The sequence below is a fragment of the Mytilus californianus genome, unplaced genomic scaffold, assembly GCF_021869535.1.
Source record: "Mytilus californianus isolate M0D057914Y unplaced genomic scaffold, xbMytCali1.0.p SCAF_4, whole genome shotgun sequence".
NCBI classification, from domain to species: Eukaryota; Metazoa; Mollusca; class Bivalvia; order Mytilida; family Mytilidae; genus Mytilus; species Mytilus californianus.
The window spans coordinates 5,536,132-5,555,900 of NW_026262690.1; the positions used below are offsets into that span (position 1 = coordinate 5,536,132).

At 32.7% G+C, this 19,769-nt stretch overlaps 1 protein-coding gene across 1 annotated transcript; it reads left to right on the plus strand.

The window, feature by feature from the left end:
• The first annotated feature begins 1,133 nt into the window (after positions 1-1,133).
• LOC127699068 (X-ray radiation resistance-associated protein 1-like) lies at positions 1,134-18,938 on the plus strand. The gene is given in 9 exon segments (XM_052202808.1): positions 1,134-1,152; positions 5,377-5,558; positions 10,732-10,879; positions 11,526-11,691; positions 13,347-13,361; positions 13,422-13,517; positions 14,727-14,900; positions 18,305-18,466; positions 18,713-18,938. Coding segments are annotated over 9 exon segments (1,188 nt in total).
• Positions 18,939-19,769: the final 831 nt, after the last annotated feature.

The following is a 19,769-nucleotide window of genomic DNA, read 5'->3' on the forward strand; positions in this document are numbered from 1 at the left end:
GTTTTCGTGGCTCAGAGAGACGACTTCAAACTAGTATCTATGACAAACCTGATTTTTATTCAACTTTCCAATTGTCAACTTCCTATTTCTCAGCATTTACATACCTTATGATACTAACATATTTCATTTAAAACATTACGCTCGTGCATGTTCACACTACACGGACTTTATTAACACGGATGTGCACCTTACATGAAAACTGCTCCAACAGAGTTATGAGGAAGAAAGACTGAAATCGACACTACATAAGTTTTACGGTCATCATCACGAATTTGTTGACCGATATAATATACCTGTCCTGTGTCTTAACTCATTGAGACATGTTTTCATGATCTTTTTTCTCTAGATACCAGTATAGTCATCTGATCTGTAATTGTACAGATTGTGTCCAATTCCTAAGTGTGAATTCTCATGATGGGTGTTGCATGCATATATGCATGACGCGTATCCTCACGGAGCACATTGTCTCAATCCTTATAGAGTTTATGCGATTCCCTAAGTTGCCGTTTGTGTGTTCTATTTCCATTTGTGACTATTTGACTGATTCTAGATTCGCATTACGGTCGATGCATGCATGGCAGGAGATGCTTAACATACCCCTCCTATCTCGGTCCGTTTGGAGTTCGTTAAATTCCCTCATTTTTTTTAATCTTGTTTGTATTCTACAACTGGGTTTACGAGTTTTAAACATCGGTATAGTACTGTTGCCTCTTACCTATTAAGGTGCATTTTAGTCATAACGATCCTAAAATATTCAAGTATTGATACACCTTTGGCTTTCAGATTTGTGTGCTTGTGCGTTCCTGGTGAAGATGATCCAGAAAAGCACTTCAGACACACCAACTTTATGAAGCGTTTTTTTCCATTTTGAAATATTCAGTGAGACGACATCTTATACAAAGGGGAATGTGAAGTTAAGGGATAATGCTAGCTTATCATTCTTCTGTTTGAACTCGAGACAACAGTAGTTAACTAATGCTAAATATCATAAATCAATTAAAAAGTTACAAATCAAGGTAAAAAACAAAAACTGAAGAAATCACATGAACTCGAAAAGAATCAAGACCAGGTGTGTTAACATGGTAAGCGTCTCCTGCTATGCTTGCGATTCCACACTTATTACAAATGTCACAATGGGGAAAGGCACAATCGGTAATTTTACAAATCAAACAAAAGTTGTGGTAACTAAAGATAGAAGATGGTGGGAAAAATATCGCTTGTCAATTGAGATCAAGAAACATCGTATCGGTCAACCAACTCGTGAAGGAGACCGTAACACATATGTAGTGTCGATTGCAGTCGTTCTTTTTAATTTCTCTGTTGGAACAGTTTTTGTGTAAGGAGAACACCCCTGCTAATGAAGTACGTGTAGTGTGAACATGTAAGACCGTGTTCTATCAATGCTCGCGCCATAAGATGGGACAGAAGGTATGTTAATACTAAGAAATGGGAAGTTGATAAATGGAAAGTTGACAAAATGAGGACTGTCATAGTATGAAGTAGTCCATCTGTGCCACGAAGACAGCCTCATACAAATATAGGAACACACCAGCTAGAGGAGGAGCACTGTTGGTTCCCTTTGAATTTAATTATTCTATTTTTTTAAAGGACGGTAATTTTACTTACGAAATATTTTTTACATCATGGTAACAAAATTGACAAGAACAATTTGGAACGAAGAACAGAATAAGTTATGACCTCCCATCGTAAATTCTAATCGTTGATAAAAATCAAATTTGATTGATATTAGAAATAAATATAAACACAGAAATTTGTCACCTTCTAGTAGCATAACCAGAAACAGTAACATTAACTGTATAGTTCAATTATTGATTAAGTGTTCATAGATACAGTCAGATAACAAAACAAACAAAAGTATCAAGGGCTGATCTTATCATGAAATTCAAAAACAATGTTTGGTTTGTTGATATGCTTTCTTGGGGCACTTTCAGATAAGCCTAATGTTTCTGTTGATCACGGAGCAATACTAGTAACTAGACCATGGAAGTCCTTAAATTACCCTGTTCCACGTTTTGAGTTTTCCATATCCTGAATTGTTCTCATGGGGCTCAAATGTTTTCAAAATTTCGTTTTTAAGTTTTTCAGATCTTAAATTGTTCTCATGAGGAAAAAATGTTTTCAAAATTCCGATGTTCTTCGCAAAATACAATGTTAAGGTAATGGAACCCTTTTTATTTACTTGGAAATTTTATAACTGAATTCTCCATATTTAAAAATTGACAATACTGAAATAAAAAACAAAACAAAATCAGCTCTCTTTTTCATCTGCCTTCATAACTTTCAGTGGTATATTTCACTTATTTGGAATTAATGGTTTACTCACTTTCCCTTTTGATAACATACAACATTAGAAAGTACAAATGGTATCAATTTGCCAATGTGTATACCAATGATATATATTTTTTTAGAATATGAAAATTGCAATGTACGCCGACCTTTAGTTGTGAACATCTAATAGCATGTCAATTGGTCTCTGATGAATTATTGTCTGATTGGCAATCGTACGACATCTCCTCTTTTTCATAATGATCCATAAGTCGACAAAGCAGATCGTTAGTCTTTAATAACATTAACAATGCCTTATTTCTGCACCATATGCACATTTCAACAATAAATTTCTCTATAGTGCTTTACAAAGGCTCTCTTCAAAAACCATTTGACAAGCAACACAATGATTATCCTTCAGGTTCACATGCAGTACTTTCTTAAATAACATATTTGGTCAAATGATTAATTCATTGTTATAGAATTTATTTTCCCTTCCACTTACGTTAATTACTTCGATTTGGACTGAGGAAGAGAATGTTTTCACACTGCACCTGACGTCCGTCTTAAGTTCCTGTATAGGACATTATTTAAACACCCACAAAGATAGACACTGCACTTGCCATGGGCAAATATTTTGCACCAGTTGATCAGTTTGATGAGATGAGTTTAAACTGCAACTTGGGAAAAACATTGTGCCCAATTGGTTTTGTGAAAGGACAAAGCCTTTTGAATATTCATTAAAGTATCAGTAAAAGCCATCTAATACAGAACCCATTACACCAGAAAATGAATCACTCCAGATATTCAAAAAACATATAGAGGTAAACAAGATTTACTGTACCAACAAAAATACAATGAAAACTCACGAAATTTGAATCATTCACTTGGCATCTATGCATAATATAAAACATTAACGGTGCCAATTTTATTGCAACAGATGCACATTTCGACAATTAATGTTCATCAAAAGGAATTGACAAATATGGTTCATGTTTACATCACAAAATCTACTCATGAGTACAGACAAACAGGTGCATCTAGAAAAGTTTTAAGGCATGGCTGGACCTAGATATATAAAAGTTATGTGAATTTCATGTTTCAGAAAATTGAAATTTTTTATAGTCTGCAGAAGAAGGCAAAATAGATAAACACCTGAGTATCGCTTGATATAGTCCATTCAGTTACACAATTTAAATCACCTATTGTCAATCTATTATCCATAGCATGCAATACAGCTCATTACATTTTACTGCTGAAACTTTTGGAGACAAAATAATGTGTCTGGCATACAAAATTAGAAGCCTCTGAGTTTTTGGCATGGATTATTTGTCATATTACTCTCAAGAAAAAACAGTGATCACTCCAATTCATTCAAGAATCGAAAAATTTACATAAACACGACTTCAAACACTTGTGAGACACTAAGTTCATTTAATTCATCAACCTTGGGATATTTACTATTTTATTTTTTTTACTGTCCAATGAAACAAATCAAGTTAATATGTAGACTTGATTTAATAACTTCTTGACAGCAAAGAAAGTTGTAATACTTGACATGAATCAAAGACTATTGAAAGTGGAAAACTCACTGTTTTTTCTTGTTTTCTCGTGTGTGCAACCAATAATTGAAATAGAAGCAATCAGACTATTTCATGGTGCAGGTGTCATTTGTGTTAATGGGAAGGATAAGATGTAACGAGGGGATGAAAACAAACATACTGGAAAAAGAATTATTGTGAAATCTTACTTCTTCAGCTATTATGCTTTAAATAATTTTCATGAGAAAACTGCTATAGGTTTGTAAACATTTATTAAATAACAAAAAGCACTCACATCTGTGCACCTTGAACAACTTTTCATACATACAGAATACACTTTAAATTAATTTGTATCATCTATCACAGCCTGTATATCACAAAATTGCACATGCACAACAATACAAAATGTCACAATTTTTATCCTATGAAAAATATGAACATTAATCTGGCAATATGCAAAGTAAACATTAGACATCTCTTCATGGTGAAAGAGTAGAAATTATAATATCTAATTTTAAATAATGCAATTAATTTTCGGGCATACCTCTTACATCTTATGGGTTTTACTTTTTATACAAAGCATGTTTAGGATCAGACTTTTATGTTCTGTAGTACTACTGTTTTCATCAAAGAGCTACATTTTTCAATATTTCTTCACTAAATGTTGATTTCCTTGGAACTTAACATCCAAGTAATGATTCCGAACTGAAAGTATTTATTAAATTATACGAAAGATCATAACACGTCAATTAATAAAAATAAAAAAATTCTTTGAAAAAATATCAACTGTTTGAGTCTAGTGGTATCATATTTTTATAAAATAAAAAATAAAAGACTACAGGACAACATTATCATCTGCTGATGTGATATTTTGGGAACAGAGAATCCTTGAAAACCGTTTGTTTTTTAGACCAAAATAGTTGCAATGCAGCCAATCAGTTTCCAGAAAATTTTAAACACTGGCCAATATCATATGTTAATTAATTTAGGGACATCAATGTTGCTGAATTTAACAGCAAGACAAAAGGAAAGTTAAAATAAGAAGTTTTAATATTTCAAAAAATACTTCTTTCTATGGAAGTCTGTTGCAAACTATAGTGAATGTCATATTTCAAGAAATTTCATCAATTTGTACAATAATACTGATGTCCTTTCTTACTTACAAGGGTTAAACAATATCAACAAAAATGTATTATGTTGCTTTTAATATATCTGACTTCTTTTAACTGGACCAGACTCTTTTTTAAAGGACATTCACACATATGATTTGGACAAAATAAAAAATTTACTGGTCATTTGGTCCATTGGGAATGACTGCATGCCTATAAATCTTGTCATTGTTAAAGCTTCATTGAATGGAATGAAACAAATTCTAATGATTCTAATTACCAGTAGTCATATCAATGAGGCTTGATTTAATTGTTCATTCTAGATCTCCCTCTGAATAAAACCACCTCATGTAAAGGGCCCAATATTTCGTGAACACCATTATATGCTATAATATTACTTTACAGTCAGTGGTGCATGGCTGTTTGAACAAAAAGCAGAGCAAAGCAAAGAAGAAGATTTAAGGCTGTGCTATGTACAAAGCCAAAAACATATGCACAGATAAAAGAAGAAAGAAAACGATCAGACCGTGAAGGCACATCCTTTAATCCTGCTGAAATTCCAAACTTGGATGAAGATGAAGAAGAACAGCAGGAGGCACCCGCATTGGATGGTTTCTTCTTGGTATACATTTCACATTTTATTATCACAATATATTCATAATCAAAAAAGATTCTTATTGTTTTTGTAACCTGTTCAAGAGTATTTGTTTAAAACTCTGATTATTATGATTAATTTAATATGAAATTGTTGATATTCTTTTTATAGTTGATTGTGTGATGAAGCTGACAATTGTTAAAAAGTATTTTATGTTTACTTATTAAATTTTTAGGATACTCATTGTATTACCATTAAAGCCTGAATAGTTAGGAAAATGCATAACAAACACAACTGATACATAAAAAAAAAGAGAAGTGGTATGATTGCCCATGAGACAACTTTCCACTAGAGTTCAAATGAAGTGGATGTTAGCAATTATAGGCAACCGTTTGGACTCCAACAATGAGAAAATCCATATTGTATAGTCGGCCGACATAAAAAATGTGAAACAATTCAAACGAGGAAACTAACGGTCTAATTTTTTACAAAACAATTCACGAAAAACAAATATTTCAGACACAAACCAACGCAAACTCCCCGGCAGTTCCAGCTCCGATCCGCATACTACTCTACACTAAAAAATTGTTAAAAATTGACTATAAAGGGCAATAACTCCTTAAGGGGTCAATTTGAAAATTTTGGTCATGTTGACTTATTTGTAGATCTTACTTTGCTGAACATAATTGCTGTTTACAGTTTTATATCTATCTATAATAATATTCAAGATAATAACCAAAAACTGCAAAATTTCCTTTAAATTACCAATTCAGGGGCAGCAACCCAACAACCGGTTGTCTGATTCGACTAAATATTTTAGGGCAGATAGATCTTAACCTGATGAATATTTTTACCCTTGTTAGATTTGCTCTAAATGCTTTAGTTTCAGAGATATAAGACAAAAACTGCATTTTACCCCTATGTTCTATTTTTAGCCATGTCGGCCATGTTGGTTGGCAGGCGGGGTCATTGAACACATTTTTGTAAAAGTTAACGACGATGGACGCCAAATGATGAGAAAAGCTCACTTGGCCCTTTGGGCCAGGTGAGCTAAAAAAAGTCAATATTTTCTGAATACCTTGTACCTTAGTCTAGTTTGGACAAATTTTAAAATATTTAGGGTAACTTTTTAATTTGAAGTAATATTTGGGCCAAATGATAACCTTTTAACCACTTCTCCTTTGAGATATTGAACAAAATGTTGACATTTGAATGGATGGATGGGAAAACAATGGCATACCATATAACATCCCATACATACATCAAAACCAGAAGTTACAAAGTAAAAAAAAATGTGTTATTATATTTTCAGATCACAATGATGTCAACCTGATCTTTGGAAGATTATCAAGTTACATGAGAAGCATTGAAAGCCTGTAGATTAAATACACAAATGGAATAGACTCACACTTTCAAAAAACTTTCAGACAAGACAGTGACTAATGCAATCTCAAACAAGGATCATTCATGTTTCAATGAGTGAATTGGAGTGCATACCAGTTGCACATGAAACTTTGTGTGCATTTTTTAATATTAATTTCCATTTTATTAATTGTTTTGAAAAAATTGTATGTCTTCATATATAATTTTATCATGAACATATTGTTGTTAATAATTAAAAAAGAAATAAAGAATATTTTTTTCTCAGTTTTTGCCAAGCAAGATTTAAGCATATGAATACAAGGAGATGTTGGGTAAAGGTCCATTGGACAGCATTCCAACAACACAAGAATCAAGACTTAAGTTACATACAGTTTTCCAAAACAGACAAGTTTTAACTTTCAATTGTCCATTCTTCGAAAAGTGTGAATATATTAAAATTAGCTCAAAAAATAAAGATCTGCTATCAACAAAAAGAAAACAGTAATAAAAGTTATCTTGCAAATGAATTATTATTGTGCAAACAGGATTAACTGGATCTCAAAATCATGAAAATGGGTACATCATGTTCGCTTTTGATTAAATGGTAGATTTTATGCATAAGATTACCTTTATTACTACAATGACAATTATTTTATGTCCTAAATTTGATGTTAAAATCAATATGGCATATTTTACCAGATGTGAAATTCAGGCTCCATGTAGCTTCCAGTTTTTGTTTGCCTACTGAATAAAAATTATGAGATGATTTAGTTGCTAGTGGGACAATAATTTAGCAGTGACAAACAGGACATTGGACCACAGTCCTTTTCAACTTGAAATAGTAGCAATTGATTTACAGTACATATATTCATCACTGGTTTAATGCACACAACTACAATAACAATTATTGTTAATGCCAAGAGTATCAGGACATAATTTGGATGTAACAGCTACCAAGGTATCTGTTAGCTTAAAACCCAGTCCCCAATCGTGTATATTAAATAATTGATATTGGTTAATGTGCAGTTAAAGTAAAGAGTACATGTAAGAGAGAAGGGGTCAAGATAATTTTTTTGATGACCAGAAATAAAAATAGAATAATAAAAACTAATGCAGCAAGGTTCAGAACTTGAAAGAACTAGATATCATTGAGATGGGAGCCAGCTCTGTGGGCCCCGCTGTAAATAACGTGTGGTAAAAAATTTGTATCTTTAATATAGGACATAGAGTTTTCAACTGAAACCAAAGTTTTTGACCTTGACCTTTGACCTAGGAAGTTGTACATTCATTACGACACACCCTTTTGTGTTGGCTAATATACATGTCAAGTATAAACTTTGAAATCATAACGGTTCTCAAGATATAGAGTGGACACGATCTTTACCATAGGACATGGGGTTGTCATTTAAGACCAAAGTTTTTGACCTTGACCTTTGACCTAGGAAGTTATACAAACATTATGACACACCCTCTGGTGTTGGTTAATACACATGTCATGTATAAAGTATGAAATTATAAGGGTTCTCTAGATATAGAGCGGACACAATTTGTTACAGACGGATGGACAGACTACTATATGGCGACCCCCATTCAGCGGGGCCCCTTATTATTTCATAGGTGTCTAGGTAAAATTCTTGAACGAGAATAGGTTTCATAATTATTGGGACTGTCACTATTACACCTACCATTCATCGATTAAAAGGGGGGGGGGGGGGCAGGTTTGTTTTCCTTCTCAGAAGTAACATAAATTTAAACTGCATATATCATTTTTTTATACAACTGCTAAAAAATTTTGTGGCTGTATAATGGTATGGTGATCATCGACAAATGTCATCATCAGAAAACATTTAGTTTCCAGACAATAACTAAAGTATAAGTGAAGGATCTGTATGAAATAATACCACAAGGTTCCATACCACAAAATGAAGGTTGAGATAGATTTTGGGGGTTATTGTCTTATCTACTAGTACATTTGTATTTAGGAATTAGGTGATGAAAACAAAACTAAACTTAGTTGGTTTTCATCAAAAATTAAATTCTTCTGGTTCTTTGATATGCTGAATCTCACCATGTATTAACATATTGAAGAGAAGGTTAACATTGCCATTTGGTAATTAGTCACAAATGTGTGAAGTTAAAAGACTGCATATTGGTCTCTAAGTGTATCACTATTATATGTTCATGATGCATATAATAGTGATACACTATTATATGCATCATGAACATATAATAGTGATACACTATTATATGTTCATGATGCATACTAAGAGTCTAAGTTTATATATGTAAAATTGTAGGGTTGCAATCTAACTGACAACCTCTTAATTCATACTGAGATTTCATACTGAAATGTCTTATCATAGTGAAAGTACAAAAGAGTGAAAAGGGAACATATTTATATTATTTGCAAAAACTTTTCCCACAGAAAAATGTAAGGAATTCCCTAACCCCCTTTTAAGTTAAAATGCTAAGTTTTTTTTTCTTTTCTACCGCATGCACAGGAAAATAACCCATTTGTCTGAAAGACAATCCCTCAAGAGAAATATGATCCCTTGTTTTCTCATTCTGATCAAGGTAAACACAGGTCTGGGCTGCTTTTTTTGGAATGTCAAAAAATTATATAGGGTCAATTTACTGGAGTAATGTAACAATGGCAGTGGCGGATCCAGAACTTTTTATAAAGGGGGGCACTGACTGACCGAAAAAAAGGGGGAGGAGGGCTGCTCCAGGCATGCTTCAGCGATTCCCTACATAAACCAAAATTTGCCCGGGGGCTGGATCCGCCTATGAATGGGTTAAAGATTTCCATTTATGTTCATAATGTTGTGTGAGAAAAGGAAAGGCTTGCAGAACTTAATTGGTACTTCTACTTTGTAATGACCGCCTTCAACACGTTGAAGTTTATGTCACTCTAACTCTAAGCTTTCTCCGTTGACAACCGCAAAATCAAATTTAAATCATTTGTTCCTGGTCAAGTAAATGTTGCAGCGTTTGGGCTTGTTTTTCCTTTGGACTTACGCCTAACATACATTAAATCTATATCTGATTCACAATCATTCACTTTTCCCTCCATATTTACTTTCGAAAGGGTTGGGGAGGATAACGTAGATAAGGATACATGCATAAAAAAAGTCCTGTCGTTGTGCGTAAATTTAATTCTCATTTTTTATATCTAGGAAAAGTTGTTTAAATTTTAGAAAGACATTATAAAATTGACGTTTTTCAAGCCGGTAACTAATGGTTCTGAGAAAATATATTTGCGTAGATATTCGTTCCAAATTTTGGAACGAATTTCGAAAGCCGGTGGCAGTGATTGATGGAGTAAAGGAAAAAAGTTCCGGAACGGAAACGATCACTGTACGGAGTTTGAAACCAACGCCAACCACTGACGTGCAGGCTCCAGGCACATAAATAATGTGGTTGGGTAAAACATGTTTATGATGTTGTAACTTGTAAGGTAAAATTTCTGACACTTAAAAAATTGATGTTTTTTTATATACTATAAGATTAATATTTTAAAAACTCATGTTCTTGTTGATGGAGGTGTTCCAGTATATTTTAACGTCATACTTTATTTGGCCTTTTTTCCTTTTTTTGATTCGAGCGTCACTGATGAGTTTTTTTGTAGACGAAACGCGCGTCTGGCGCAAATGCAAAATTTCATTCTGGTATCTATGATGAGTTAATTATAAATGTATATTCTCTTTTTTCATATAATACCATTGTTTGAACCACAAGAGACAAACAGCCAAATTATAAAAAGATATTTTGATATTAAAAATCAGTTAGTACCTGCTTTATATGTTTATATGCTAATAAATAATTTTATTTCTTATAGATGAGACACTGCTGTGTAGAAGACCTTACAGATTTATATTCAGTCAACATAGCTAGAAAAGAATTGTCAGAATTTAAAGAAGAATTAAGATTTTTACTTTTTGATAATGTTGCATATGTGAATGCTTCTGAAAATTATCTCCCTTTTTGTATTTATTTACTTTTAGGACTGTAACAATTTAGATGTAAATTACTTTCGTCATTATTGGTCCTTAATTTTTTAAATGATATACTATAGTTCATTTGTCTGTATGTCCTAGCACATCCTTCAATATCTCAATGTTGACAAAATTATTACAGGAATTTGGATTCCATTGCATACTTCTTGATAATATGATGATTTTTAGGAACTGATTTTTATAGTAATAGGACTTCAATTGTTGAAAGTTCCACCATTTGGAACAAACTTTTTACACAATATTTGTGTCCATAATTAGAAAAAGCTTCTTCTAATTTTGACAACAATCAGATTTCTTGTGTTAGAATTAAGGAGCTTTAATCAACAATAAACATTTGACAATCAGGGGCATGCCTCTTGATAACTCAAGTTTCATGTCAGTTATCTTTATGAAATTTAAAAAAAATCTTCATGTTGATAAAAGTAGATGACTTATGTTTATTTTCTCTTTCAAGATTATTCAAATATTATGTTTTTACAATTACACAAATCATTAAAGGTTTCTTTTGTAAACTTACACAGGAACTCAATGATTCTAAGAGTTGTTAAATTTTAATGATGATTTGTCAGTATCGTCATTCTGTTATTTGTACTCAGATGAGACTGTATACTTTCAGAGGCTTTTAGAGGTTTTCCAATAATCAGAGAACTGAACATTCCACTGAATGGCCTCAGGATTATAAGATTATCTTCAGGGGATTACCCTACCTTAGAGGTAAAACTCTATTCAGTGTCAACTAAATGGACCCAAGAATATAAAATTATATCCAGGGGATTACCATAGTTAAGATGGACATACCCAATGTACACATAATATCAGTTTTAAGAAAACTAATAAAAAATTCGTAAGGGTTCCGCGGAACCCAGTGTCTCGCCTACTTTTGCTGTTAATAGCAGTCTCAACAAAAATGAGGAAAAAAATTAATAAAAATATTCCTCTCTATACTATCTTTTGATTGTAAGTAGCATCTGTCCAAGTTTGGTAAAAATCCAGGATAGTTTATGAATCTTATAAATGTTTTAAAAACTTGAACTGCAGACTGTATGTAATGTTAACTGGAAGAAAAACTAAGTCCATTTATAAGTAAAATACGGAAAATTTGGAATTTTTTTTTCCCAAAATTTCCTTCTAGATACTACCTTTTCATCATAAACAAGCTTCTGTCCAAGTTTGGTAAAAATCCAGGATAGTTTAAGAAAGTTGTTAAAATTTTAAAAATTTTAACCACAGAGTGAATGTTATTTTAACTGGCAGAAAAACTAAGTCCATTTATAAGTAAAATACGGAAAAAATGGAATTTTTTTTTCCAAAATTTACTTCTGGATACTATCTTATGATCATAAACAAGCTTCTTTCCAAGTTTGGTAGAAATCCAGGATAGTTTAAGAAAGTTATTAAAATTTCAAAAACTTTAACCACAGAGTGAATGTAATGTTTCCTGGCGGAAAAACTAAGTCCAATTATAAGTAAAATATGGAAAAAATGGATTTTTTTTTTACAAAATTTACTTTTGAATATTATCTTATGATCATAAACAAGCTTCTGTCCAAGTTTGGTAGAAATCCAGGATAGTTTAAGAAAGTTATTAAAATTTCAAAAACTTTAACCACAGAGTGAATGTAATGTTTCCTGGCGGAAAAACTAAGTCCAATTATAAGTAAAATATGGAAAAAATGGAATTTTTTTTTTACAAAATTTACTTTTGAATATTATCTTATGATCATAAACAAGCTTCTGTCCAAGTTTGGTAGAAATCCAGGATAGTTTAAGAAAGTTATTAAAATTTCAAAAACTTTAACCACTCTAGTTACAGATTACAAGTACTTCTGTTATTATGTGATGGATTGTATGAGATCAAATTAATTCAATGATCTGTTGGTTGTACTTGTCAATAATTTACTTAGGGCACTGTTTATTATTACCATCATTACAATTCTAAACATGAAAATGCGCACAAAGTCACCTGCTTATCACTTCACAGATATGGACGATAAAAGGATATCTTTAAATAATTTGTCGTGTATTTTCATTAACAAGAAACTTTTTGAAATTGAACGGCTTCATGATTTCATGCTAGAAAATATTAATTAAGGGAAAATAATTGGAAACAATAAGAAAAGGAGTGATCAATGCTCACATGTGACAAATTTACTTGCCACCAAAAAAGAAGTACAAAATTGGCGGTCCCCTCAAACACCAAAAGGAAGAAACGTTTGAAACAACATAAAAACACAAGGACACCCACATTCTTTTTAATTATTTACCAAGCACAAAGATGTAGTGTACCATTAACTTTAAATACAAATGAGTCAATATATAAAAAGAGATGTTGTGTATATGTCATGAGACTGGAACAGAAAGACAAAAACGAGTAAAAACATCTAGAGATCAACATCAATATGTTGCCCCAAGTCTAAAAAGCTGTTAATGAATTAAGCAGAGACAAAGATCTGCCATAAACACTCGATTCTAAAAAAAAAAAAACAACAATTTTCTCATTTTACAGTAAAAGAAAGATTCCACGCTTCCGTAACTTAGAGATACTGATGCTGGATGATAACAAGTTGTGTTATGTTGCCTTATTTGCTGCTTTAGCTGGTCTAAGAAGGTAAGCTGATTCACTATTTCTGAAATTCAGAGCTGTTTAGTTCTCTCTTTTTTTTCTTCTTTTTTCATGTTTTGAATCTCAATAGTTATGTTATAAATTCAATTGTAGGTTTCATTATCATTCTGTTTATGTATAGTGTATATATTGTATACTATAAACAGGGAAATTTTTCTCGGCAGTTTTATTTTTGCTATTTTTGCGGTAAGAATTGAAACGCAAAAAATAAAACGACCGCGAAAATTTCAAGTAAACTATGTATTCATAAGAATGATAAGATGAAAAGATACAATATGCTTATGTGAATAGAATATGTAGGGGACCAAGGGGACCAATCGATTTAACAGACGACAGATCTATACCTCAAATCATAACTGTATTTCTAAATGAAAAGATATGTTAGAAATCATAACTTTAATGCAATTGAAGTTTATCTTATTAACATGGAAGACATCTCAAGCAATCGGACATTACGGATATTGTTATGTAAACAACACTCGTTACAAAAATGTTAATGACAACTGTCAACCAATTTTAAAATTATTACCTCATTGCATCTGCTACACAGATAAATCAGATCAAAAGATCGATTCATTAGTATTAATCCTCGCAGCATTTAATTCACTCTTAAGTAGGTCTTCTTTTCTGGTTATTGTGTATGTGATTTTACAATCAAACATGACCTAACTTTTAATCTACTTTGTCATTTATGAACCGACAAAAAAGACTTATGATTGATTTTATCACCTGATTTACAAAATATATAAAGCTGCTCACTTTCTAAATCATTAATGAAAATATCTATATAAACCACCGGGATAACGTGAATTTAGATTGTGTTAATAAATCGCGAAAAAAAGACGGCGCGAAAATTTCCCGGTTTACAGTATTAGGGAACATGACATTTCACTGTGAAAGAAACACAGATACTCCACGAGAAGAAATAGTAATTGCACCATTAATATACTTACTTGATACCATTACCTTTTCAAGAGCATATTTATTACCAAACTTATTTCATGGGTTCAAGTTATAGATTTTTAAATGTATATAGTGTGAAAGGTTGGAACTAAGTAACATTCTGAGAGTGAAGTTTATTGTTGATCTTAAACTTGAAAATGCTTAACAATTAAGCAGCTTTTAACTGAATTCTGGTCATTTGTATACTTGGGCAATGTAACAACAACAATATATATTTTTATGTATTTTTAGGATTAGACATCTTAATTTAGAGAAAAATGAAATATTTTATGTTCCACAACTGAAATCAGTAGAGGGAAGTATGGTTGTGAGCGAAGACGATACAGGTCAAATCGACACAATCGTAGGAAGTCTGACCATACATCAGAAACTTTACCTACTGTTTTATCAGAACCTGGGGTACCAGTGAATACGGAGGCTTCAATTCCTGTTCCTGCTAATTCAGAGGTCGTCTCAAATTCCAATGACAACCCAGATACAGAGGTTAAGGTTGACATTGAAGAGAAAGAAGTTAAAAAAGGTAACGCTCACAGTACATGTAATAGTGTTTGATGTTACTAAGCTTTATATCTATGTTATTACTCTTTTATATTTCTGTTTATGTATTAAGTGATAAAACTATTTAGGTTTAAATGCCACTTTTATTGTTGCTGTTAAATTCTTGATCAGGTTGGCAGAAAAATATTTATCGGACAATATTATCAATCTTTGGAGTGGTTATTTACAAATAAAGGAGATGTTGCTTTATTGGGTTTATGTTAAACAGACAGCAACCATACATCACATAAAACATAAAACATATCTTAGTTATTTAAAGACATTTTTGTTTTAATCTTATCTGTAATAGAGTACAATTCTTTGAAGTCAGCTAAACCTACGGTATGGGTTTTTCTCATTGTTGAAGGCTGTACGGTTGTCTATAATTGCTTACACCCACTTCATTTGAACTTGGATGGATAGTTGTATCATTGGCAATGATACCACATCTCCTTATTTTTATACTAAAAATGTATAGACTGTATATTAGAAGCAGTGAATAAATTCAAGTTTGTCACTTTAAATTGTGGGTTCTTGAATTTCCATCCACAATTTTTGTTTTTAAATGATATGGGGCTACATAATTATTATTTTTTCAGAAGAATTCAAATAATCTAGATATATATAGTTTTAAAAAGTGTTAAAAGTACAATTTAAGCAAAACTTCTTAACATCCTCACCTTGCAAAATCAGAATTCTCATGTTTTTCATACATCCCTCAAACTTAAAAAGTCTTATTTTTAATACCAGAAGTTACGATGATCTGAATTGTAAATCATAAATGTTGTCTACGGATTAGAGTGTAACCTTTGCGGATTGGATTACTTCCGTGAAACGAAAGGAAGGCTAAACAAACGTATGTGCGGCCATAGATCAGACATCAACCACAATGCAAGCGACATTCTTTACCAGCATTTTATCCAGCCTGATCATTCAAGTTCGCATTATCGAAAAAATATACCACAGAACTAACAATCTTCATCCTGCAACGCCTCTCCGTAGACAAAAAGAAGACTACTGGATTCGACAATTGGGAACTGCGACACCATATGGGTACAATGACAAAATTTTATGGTATAGATATTCTATCTAGTCCTTCCTGCAGCTCGGTGAATGTGATGAATATTTTCAACTCAACTCCTCGACGCAGACGCAGTCATGGTCATCGTCATTATACATCGTCAACTCTCCATGGTGTCTCTATTAATGACTTGCTGCCATTTATACAAAAGCCGTTAGGTATTCGTCACATTCGCACGAAGCTGTATTCATTACCCCTTTCAAAACTTCATTATCGGTTCAATTTATGGTTGGAAACCACTGTTACAAAACCTCATTCAGACCAATACAAACTTACAGCTATCATTTCGGATATTCCAAGTCACAGACTTTTCAAACCAGTTCGCATTGGAAAAGATAAAAAAGGAAAAGATCCTTTCTTAAACTTTCTTTTGCCAACAAAGGTCTCGATGCCGTCAACTTGGGCAATATCCTTCATCATAAATTAATTCAATCGAAAATACCTCCCTATTTTAAAGATCAGTCTGTACCAATCATTTCTAATACCTATACCAAACCAATTGCAACTAAAATGTTCAATTACAAACCAGTGTTGCAGGATCTCAATATTGACGACTGATTGCACCTGTTTATTCATATATAATCCGGCTGGCCACGTTATTACCGCTGACCTCAACATTGTCAATAACACTTCCCTGCGAAAAGTGTTATCCAAAGGTCCGAAATATCGTGAGCCTAAAGCCATCAATTGGAAACACAACTTCAAAATACTGATGGATTCAGTCGAGGATTATGCCAGGCAATGGGTTAAACGCGAGAAAGAGGCGTATATACTCTTTCCGAATGGATTTAGGCTGTGAGGTCGTTGACACAAATCAGAATTAAGAAACTGAATGGGTCTATCAATACCCATGTTACGTCAATCTTTAAAGACCAAAATGTTGCAAAACACTTGTCCTACCTCCATGACAAATATGCTGTTGTCCCCGCAGATAAAGCCCCAAACAACATCGTTTTTGTGTGTAAATCACATTACATAAACTGCTTGATAAATGAATAAGTTATTGACAATTCACTTGGAAATCCAACATATACCCCTACGACACTTACTAAAGAAGAAATCCTTGATAATCATAGGTCTGTTCTCTGTTCCTTTGGAATTTCAACCAAAGATGCAGAACTGGATCTTCCATCACTGTATTGGATACCTAAACTACATAAGTGTCCTTACAAACAACGGTATATTGCTGGGTCTTCCAAGTGCTCCACGAAACCTCTTTCTAAATTATTAACATCAATTTTATTAGCAATTAAAGCCGGGCTTGAAAGTTTTTGTGAAACTGCCTATTCTAGAGGTGGCGTGAATCACCACTATTTCTATGTAGCAACATTCCCGCAGCGCCTGCATACGGAGTATATATCTCCAAATTGATACGATATTCCCGGGTTTGTATTTCCTATCATGTTTCCCTTGATGAGGGTTGCTGCTCACAAGGAAGCTTTTAAACCACGAGTTCCAAATGGTGAAGTTGAAATCATCCCTTCGTTAATTTTACGGACGCCATCACGAGTTGGTTGGCCGTTATGAAATAACCGTTTCACAGATGATAGCGGATATGTTCCTAATGTCGTAACTACAATCCCGTTCCCTTTTCACGAATGTGACCTAACGAATCAGACTATTTACCGGGTTTGTACTAAAATGAGCAACACAACGGGTGCCACTTGTGGAGCATGATCTGCTTACCCTTCCGGAGCACCTGAGATCACCCCGAGTTTTTGGTGGGGTTCGTGTTACTTAGTGTTTAGTTTTCTATGTTGTATTTGTGTACTATTGTTTGTCTGTTTGTCTTTTTTCTTTATTAGCCATGGTATTGTCAGTTTATTTTCGATATATGAGTTTGAATGTCCCTCTGGTATCTTTCGTCCCTCTTTTAAAGGATTAAGACATCAAACACAAATCTGTTAACCCACTTATATATTTTCATATTAAATTGGAAATGTTTACAGCAATAACATATAATTGTTTAACAAAATTATGTGGAAAAATTTTTGAGAAATAGCAATTTATAGTGAAAAAAATGTTTTAGCTGCTTTTTACATATGTTCTATACATTTTTAAATCACAAATTCATCACTTTTTAACTATGGCATGATTAAATATCGATAGTAATTTTATTTTAACTTTTTTCAGAGGAGCCAGAAATAAGATTTAAATGAAGAGTTTGCAGACTTCTCCAAATCTTTAGCAGACTTGGATATAGATACAGTGGATATAGTGTCCACAGAACTGAGACTGAATTTTCAGCTGATGGATCCAAAAATCCAATCGTGGATAAATTTGGACAGGAGCCTAAAGGACCACCACTACCTCTTTTTCCAGAACTAAGATATCTTAATTTGTCTTATAATTTGGTAATCTATTATTTATTTAGAATTATACACATATCCAAAAAAGTAGTTTAAAATTTTGATATTAGGAAATCAAAACAGACATCTGTGAGTTGGTTTATTTTGTCTTTTCAAAGCGATACCAAATCTCAAAATTTGCCAGATTTAATTTCTGGAAGGAAATTGTCTGTTTAGCTTGATCTTTTTCCATGTAATAAATGTTGATTATTACCTCTACATATTAGAAGAAACATAGTCTGTATATTTTAAATTGCAGAGGAGGAGGCATTATTATTTATAGCAGCTTTGCCAATGTTGTCAGAACTGCTTATAGCAAATAATTCTCTGACAACAGAGAAAAGTGGTGATCCACCATTACTGAAGAGATTCTTACAAGATAGACTGGGAATATATCTTGGCAGGAAAAAGGAGACCGAAACAGGAAAAGCAACTATTGAAGTTCCTGCCAGAAAGGCAAGAAAAGTAGGAAATTAGATAAAACAAGAGAATATATTCATTTACCTGTGTTTAATGTAATTGCAAATGGCTGATATTTTTGTTCAAGCATATTTTTTTTCTTGAATTGTTTAACATTTCACAGCGGTATAACATGTTACTTTAATTATTCTTCCCTTAGTTTATTTATTTTGTATTTACATTGTATCATAGATCAAATTTATTTGTTCAGTGTATATTCACTGGTTTTAATATGTCTTTTGATTGAGTTAAGCCATTTGAATTGAAATTTTATAGTGTGTCTTTCTATGTTGTGATGTTACACTATTGTTTCGCATAATGGTGAAGGTTTGGTACCAATAAAACGTTTAAAACCGCTGCAATTGTTTGCACCTGTCCTAAGTCAGGAATCTGATGTTCAGTAGTTGTCGTTTGTTGATGTGGTTCATAAGTGTTTCTCGTTTCTCGTTTTTTTTATATAAATTAGACCGTTGGTTTTCCCGTTTGAATGGTTTTACACTAGTATTTTTTGGGGCCCTTTATAGCTTGCTGTTCGGTGTGAGCCAAGGCATCGTGTTGAAGACCGTACTTTGACCTATAATGGTTTACTTTTATAAATGTTGACTTGGATGGAGAGTTGTCTCATTGGCACTCATACCACATCTTCCTATAACTATCTATAGTTACAAAAGCACCTGTCTAGTTGACAGTGGAAATTATTTTATTGTGCTTTTATACATAACATTACTGTTTTTCATATTCTGGTCCATCCTATATGTACATTCTGAAAGCACACACTTCTGAATGTCTTTATTTGAAGTTCCATTTCACAACAGAAGTATATGCCGGGGTTACTTATACAGTCTAATT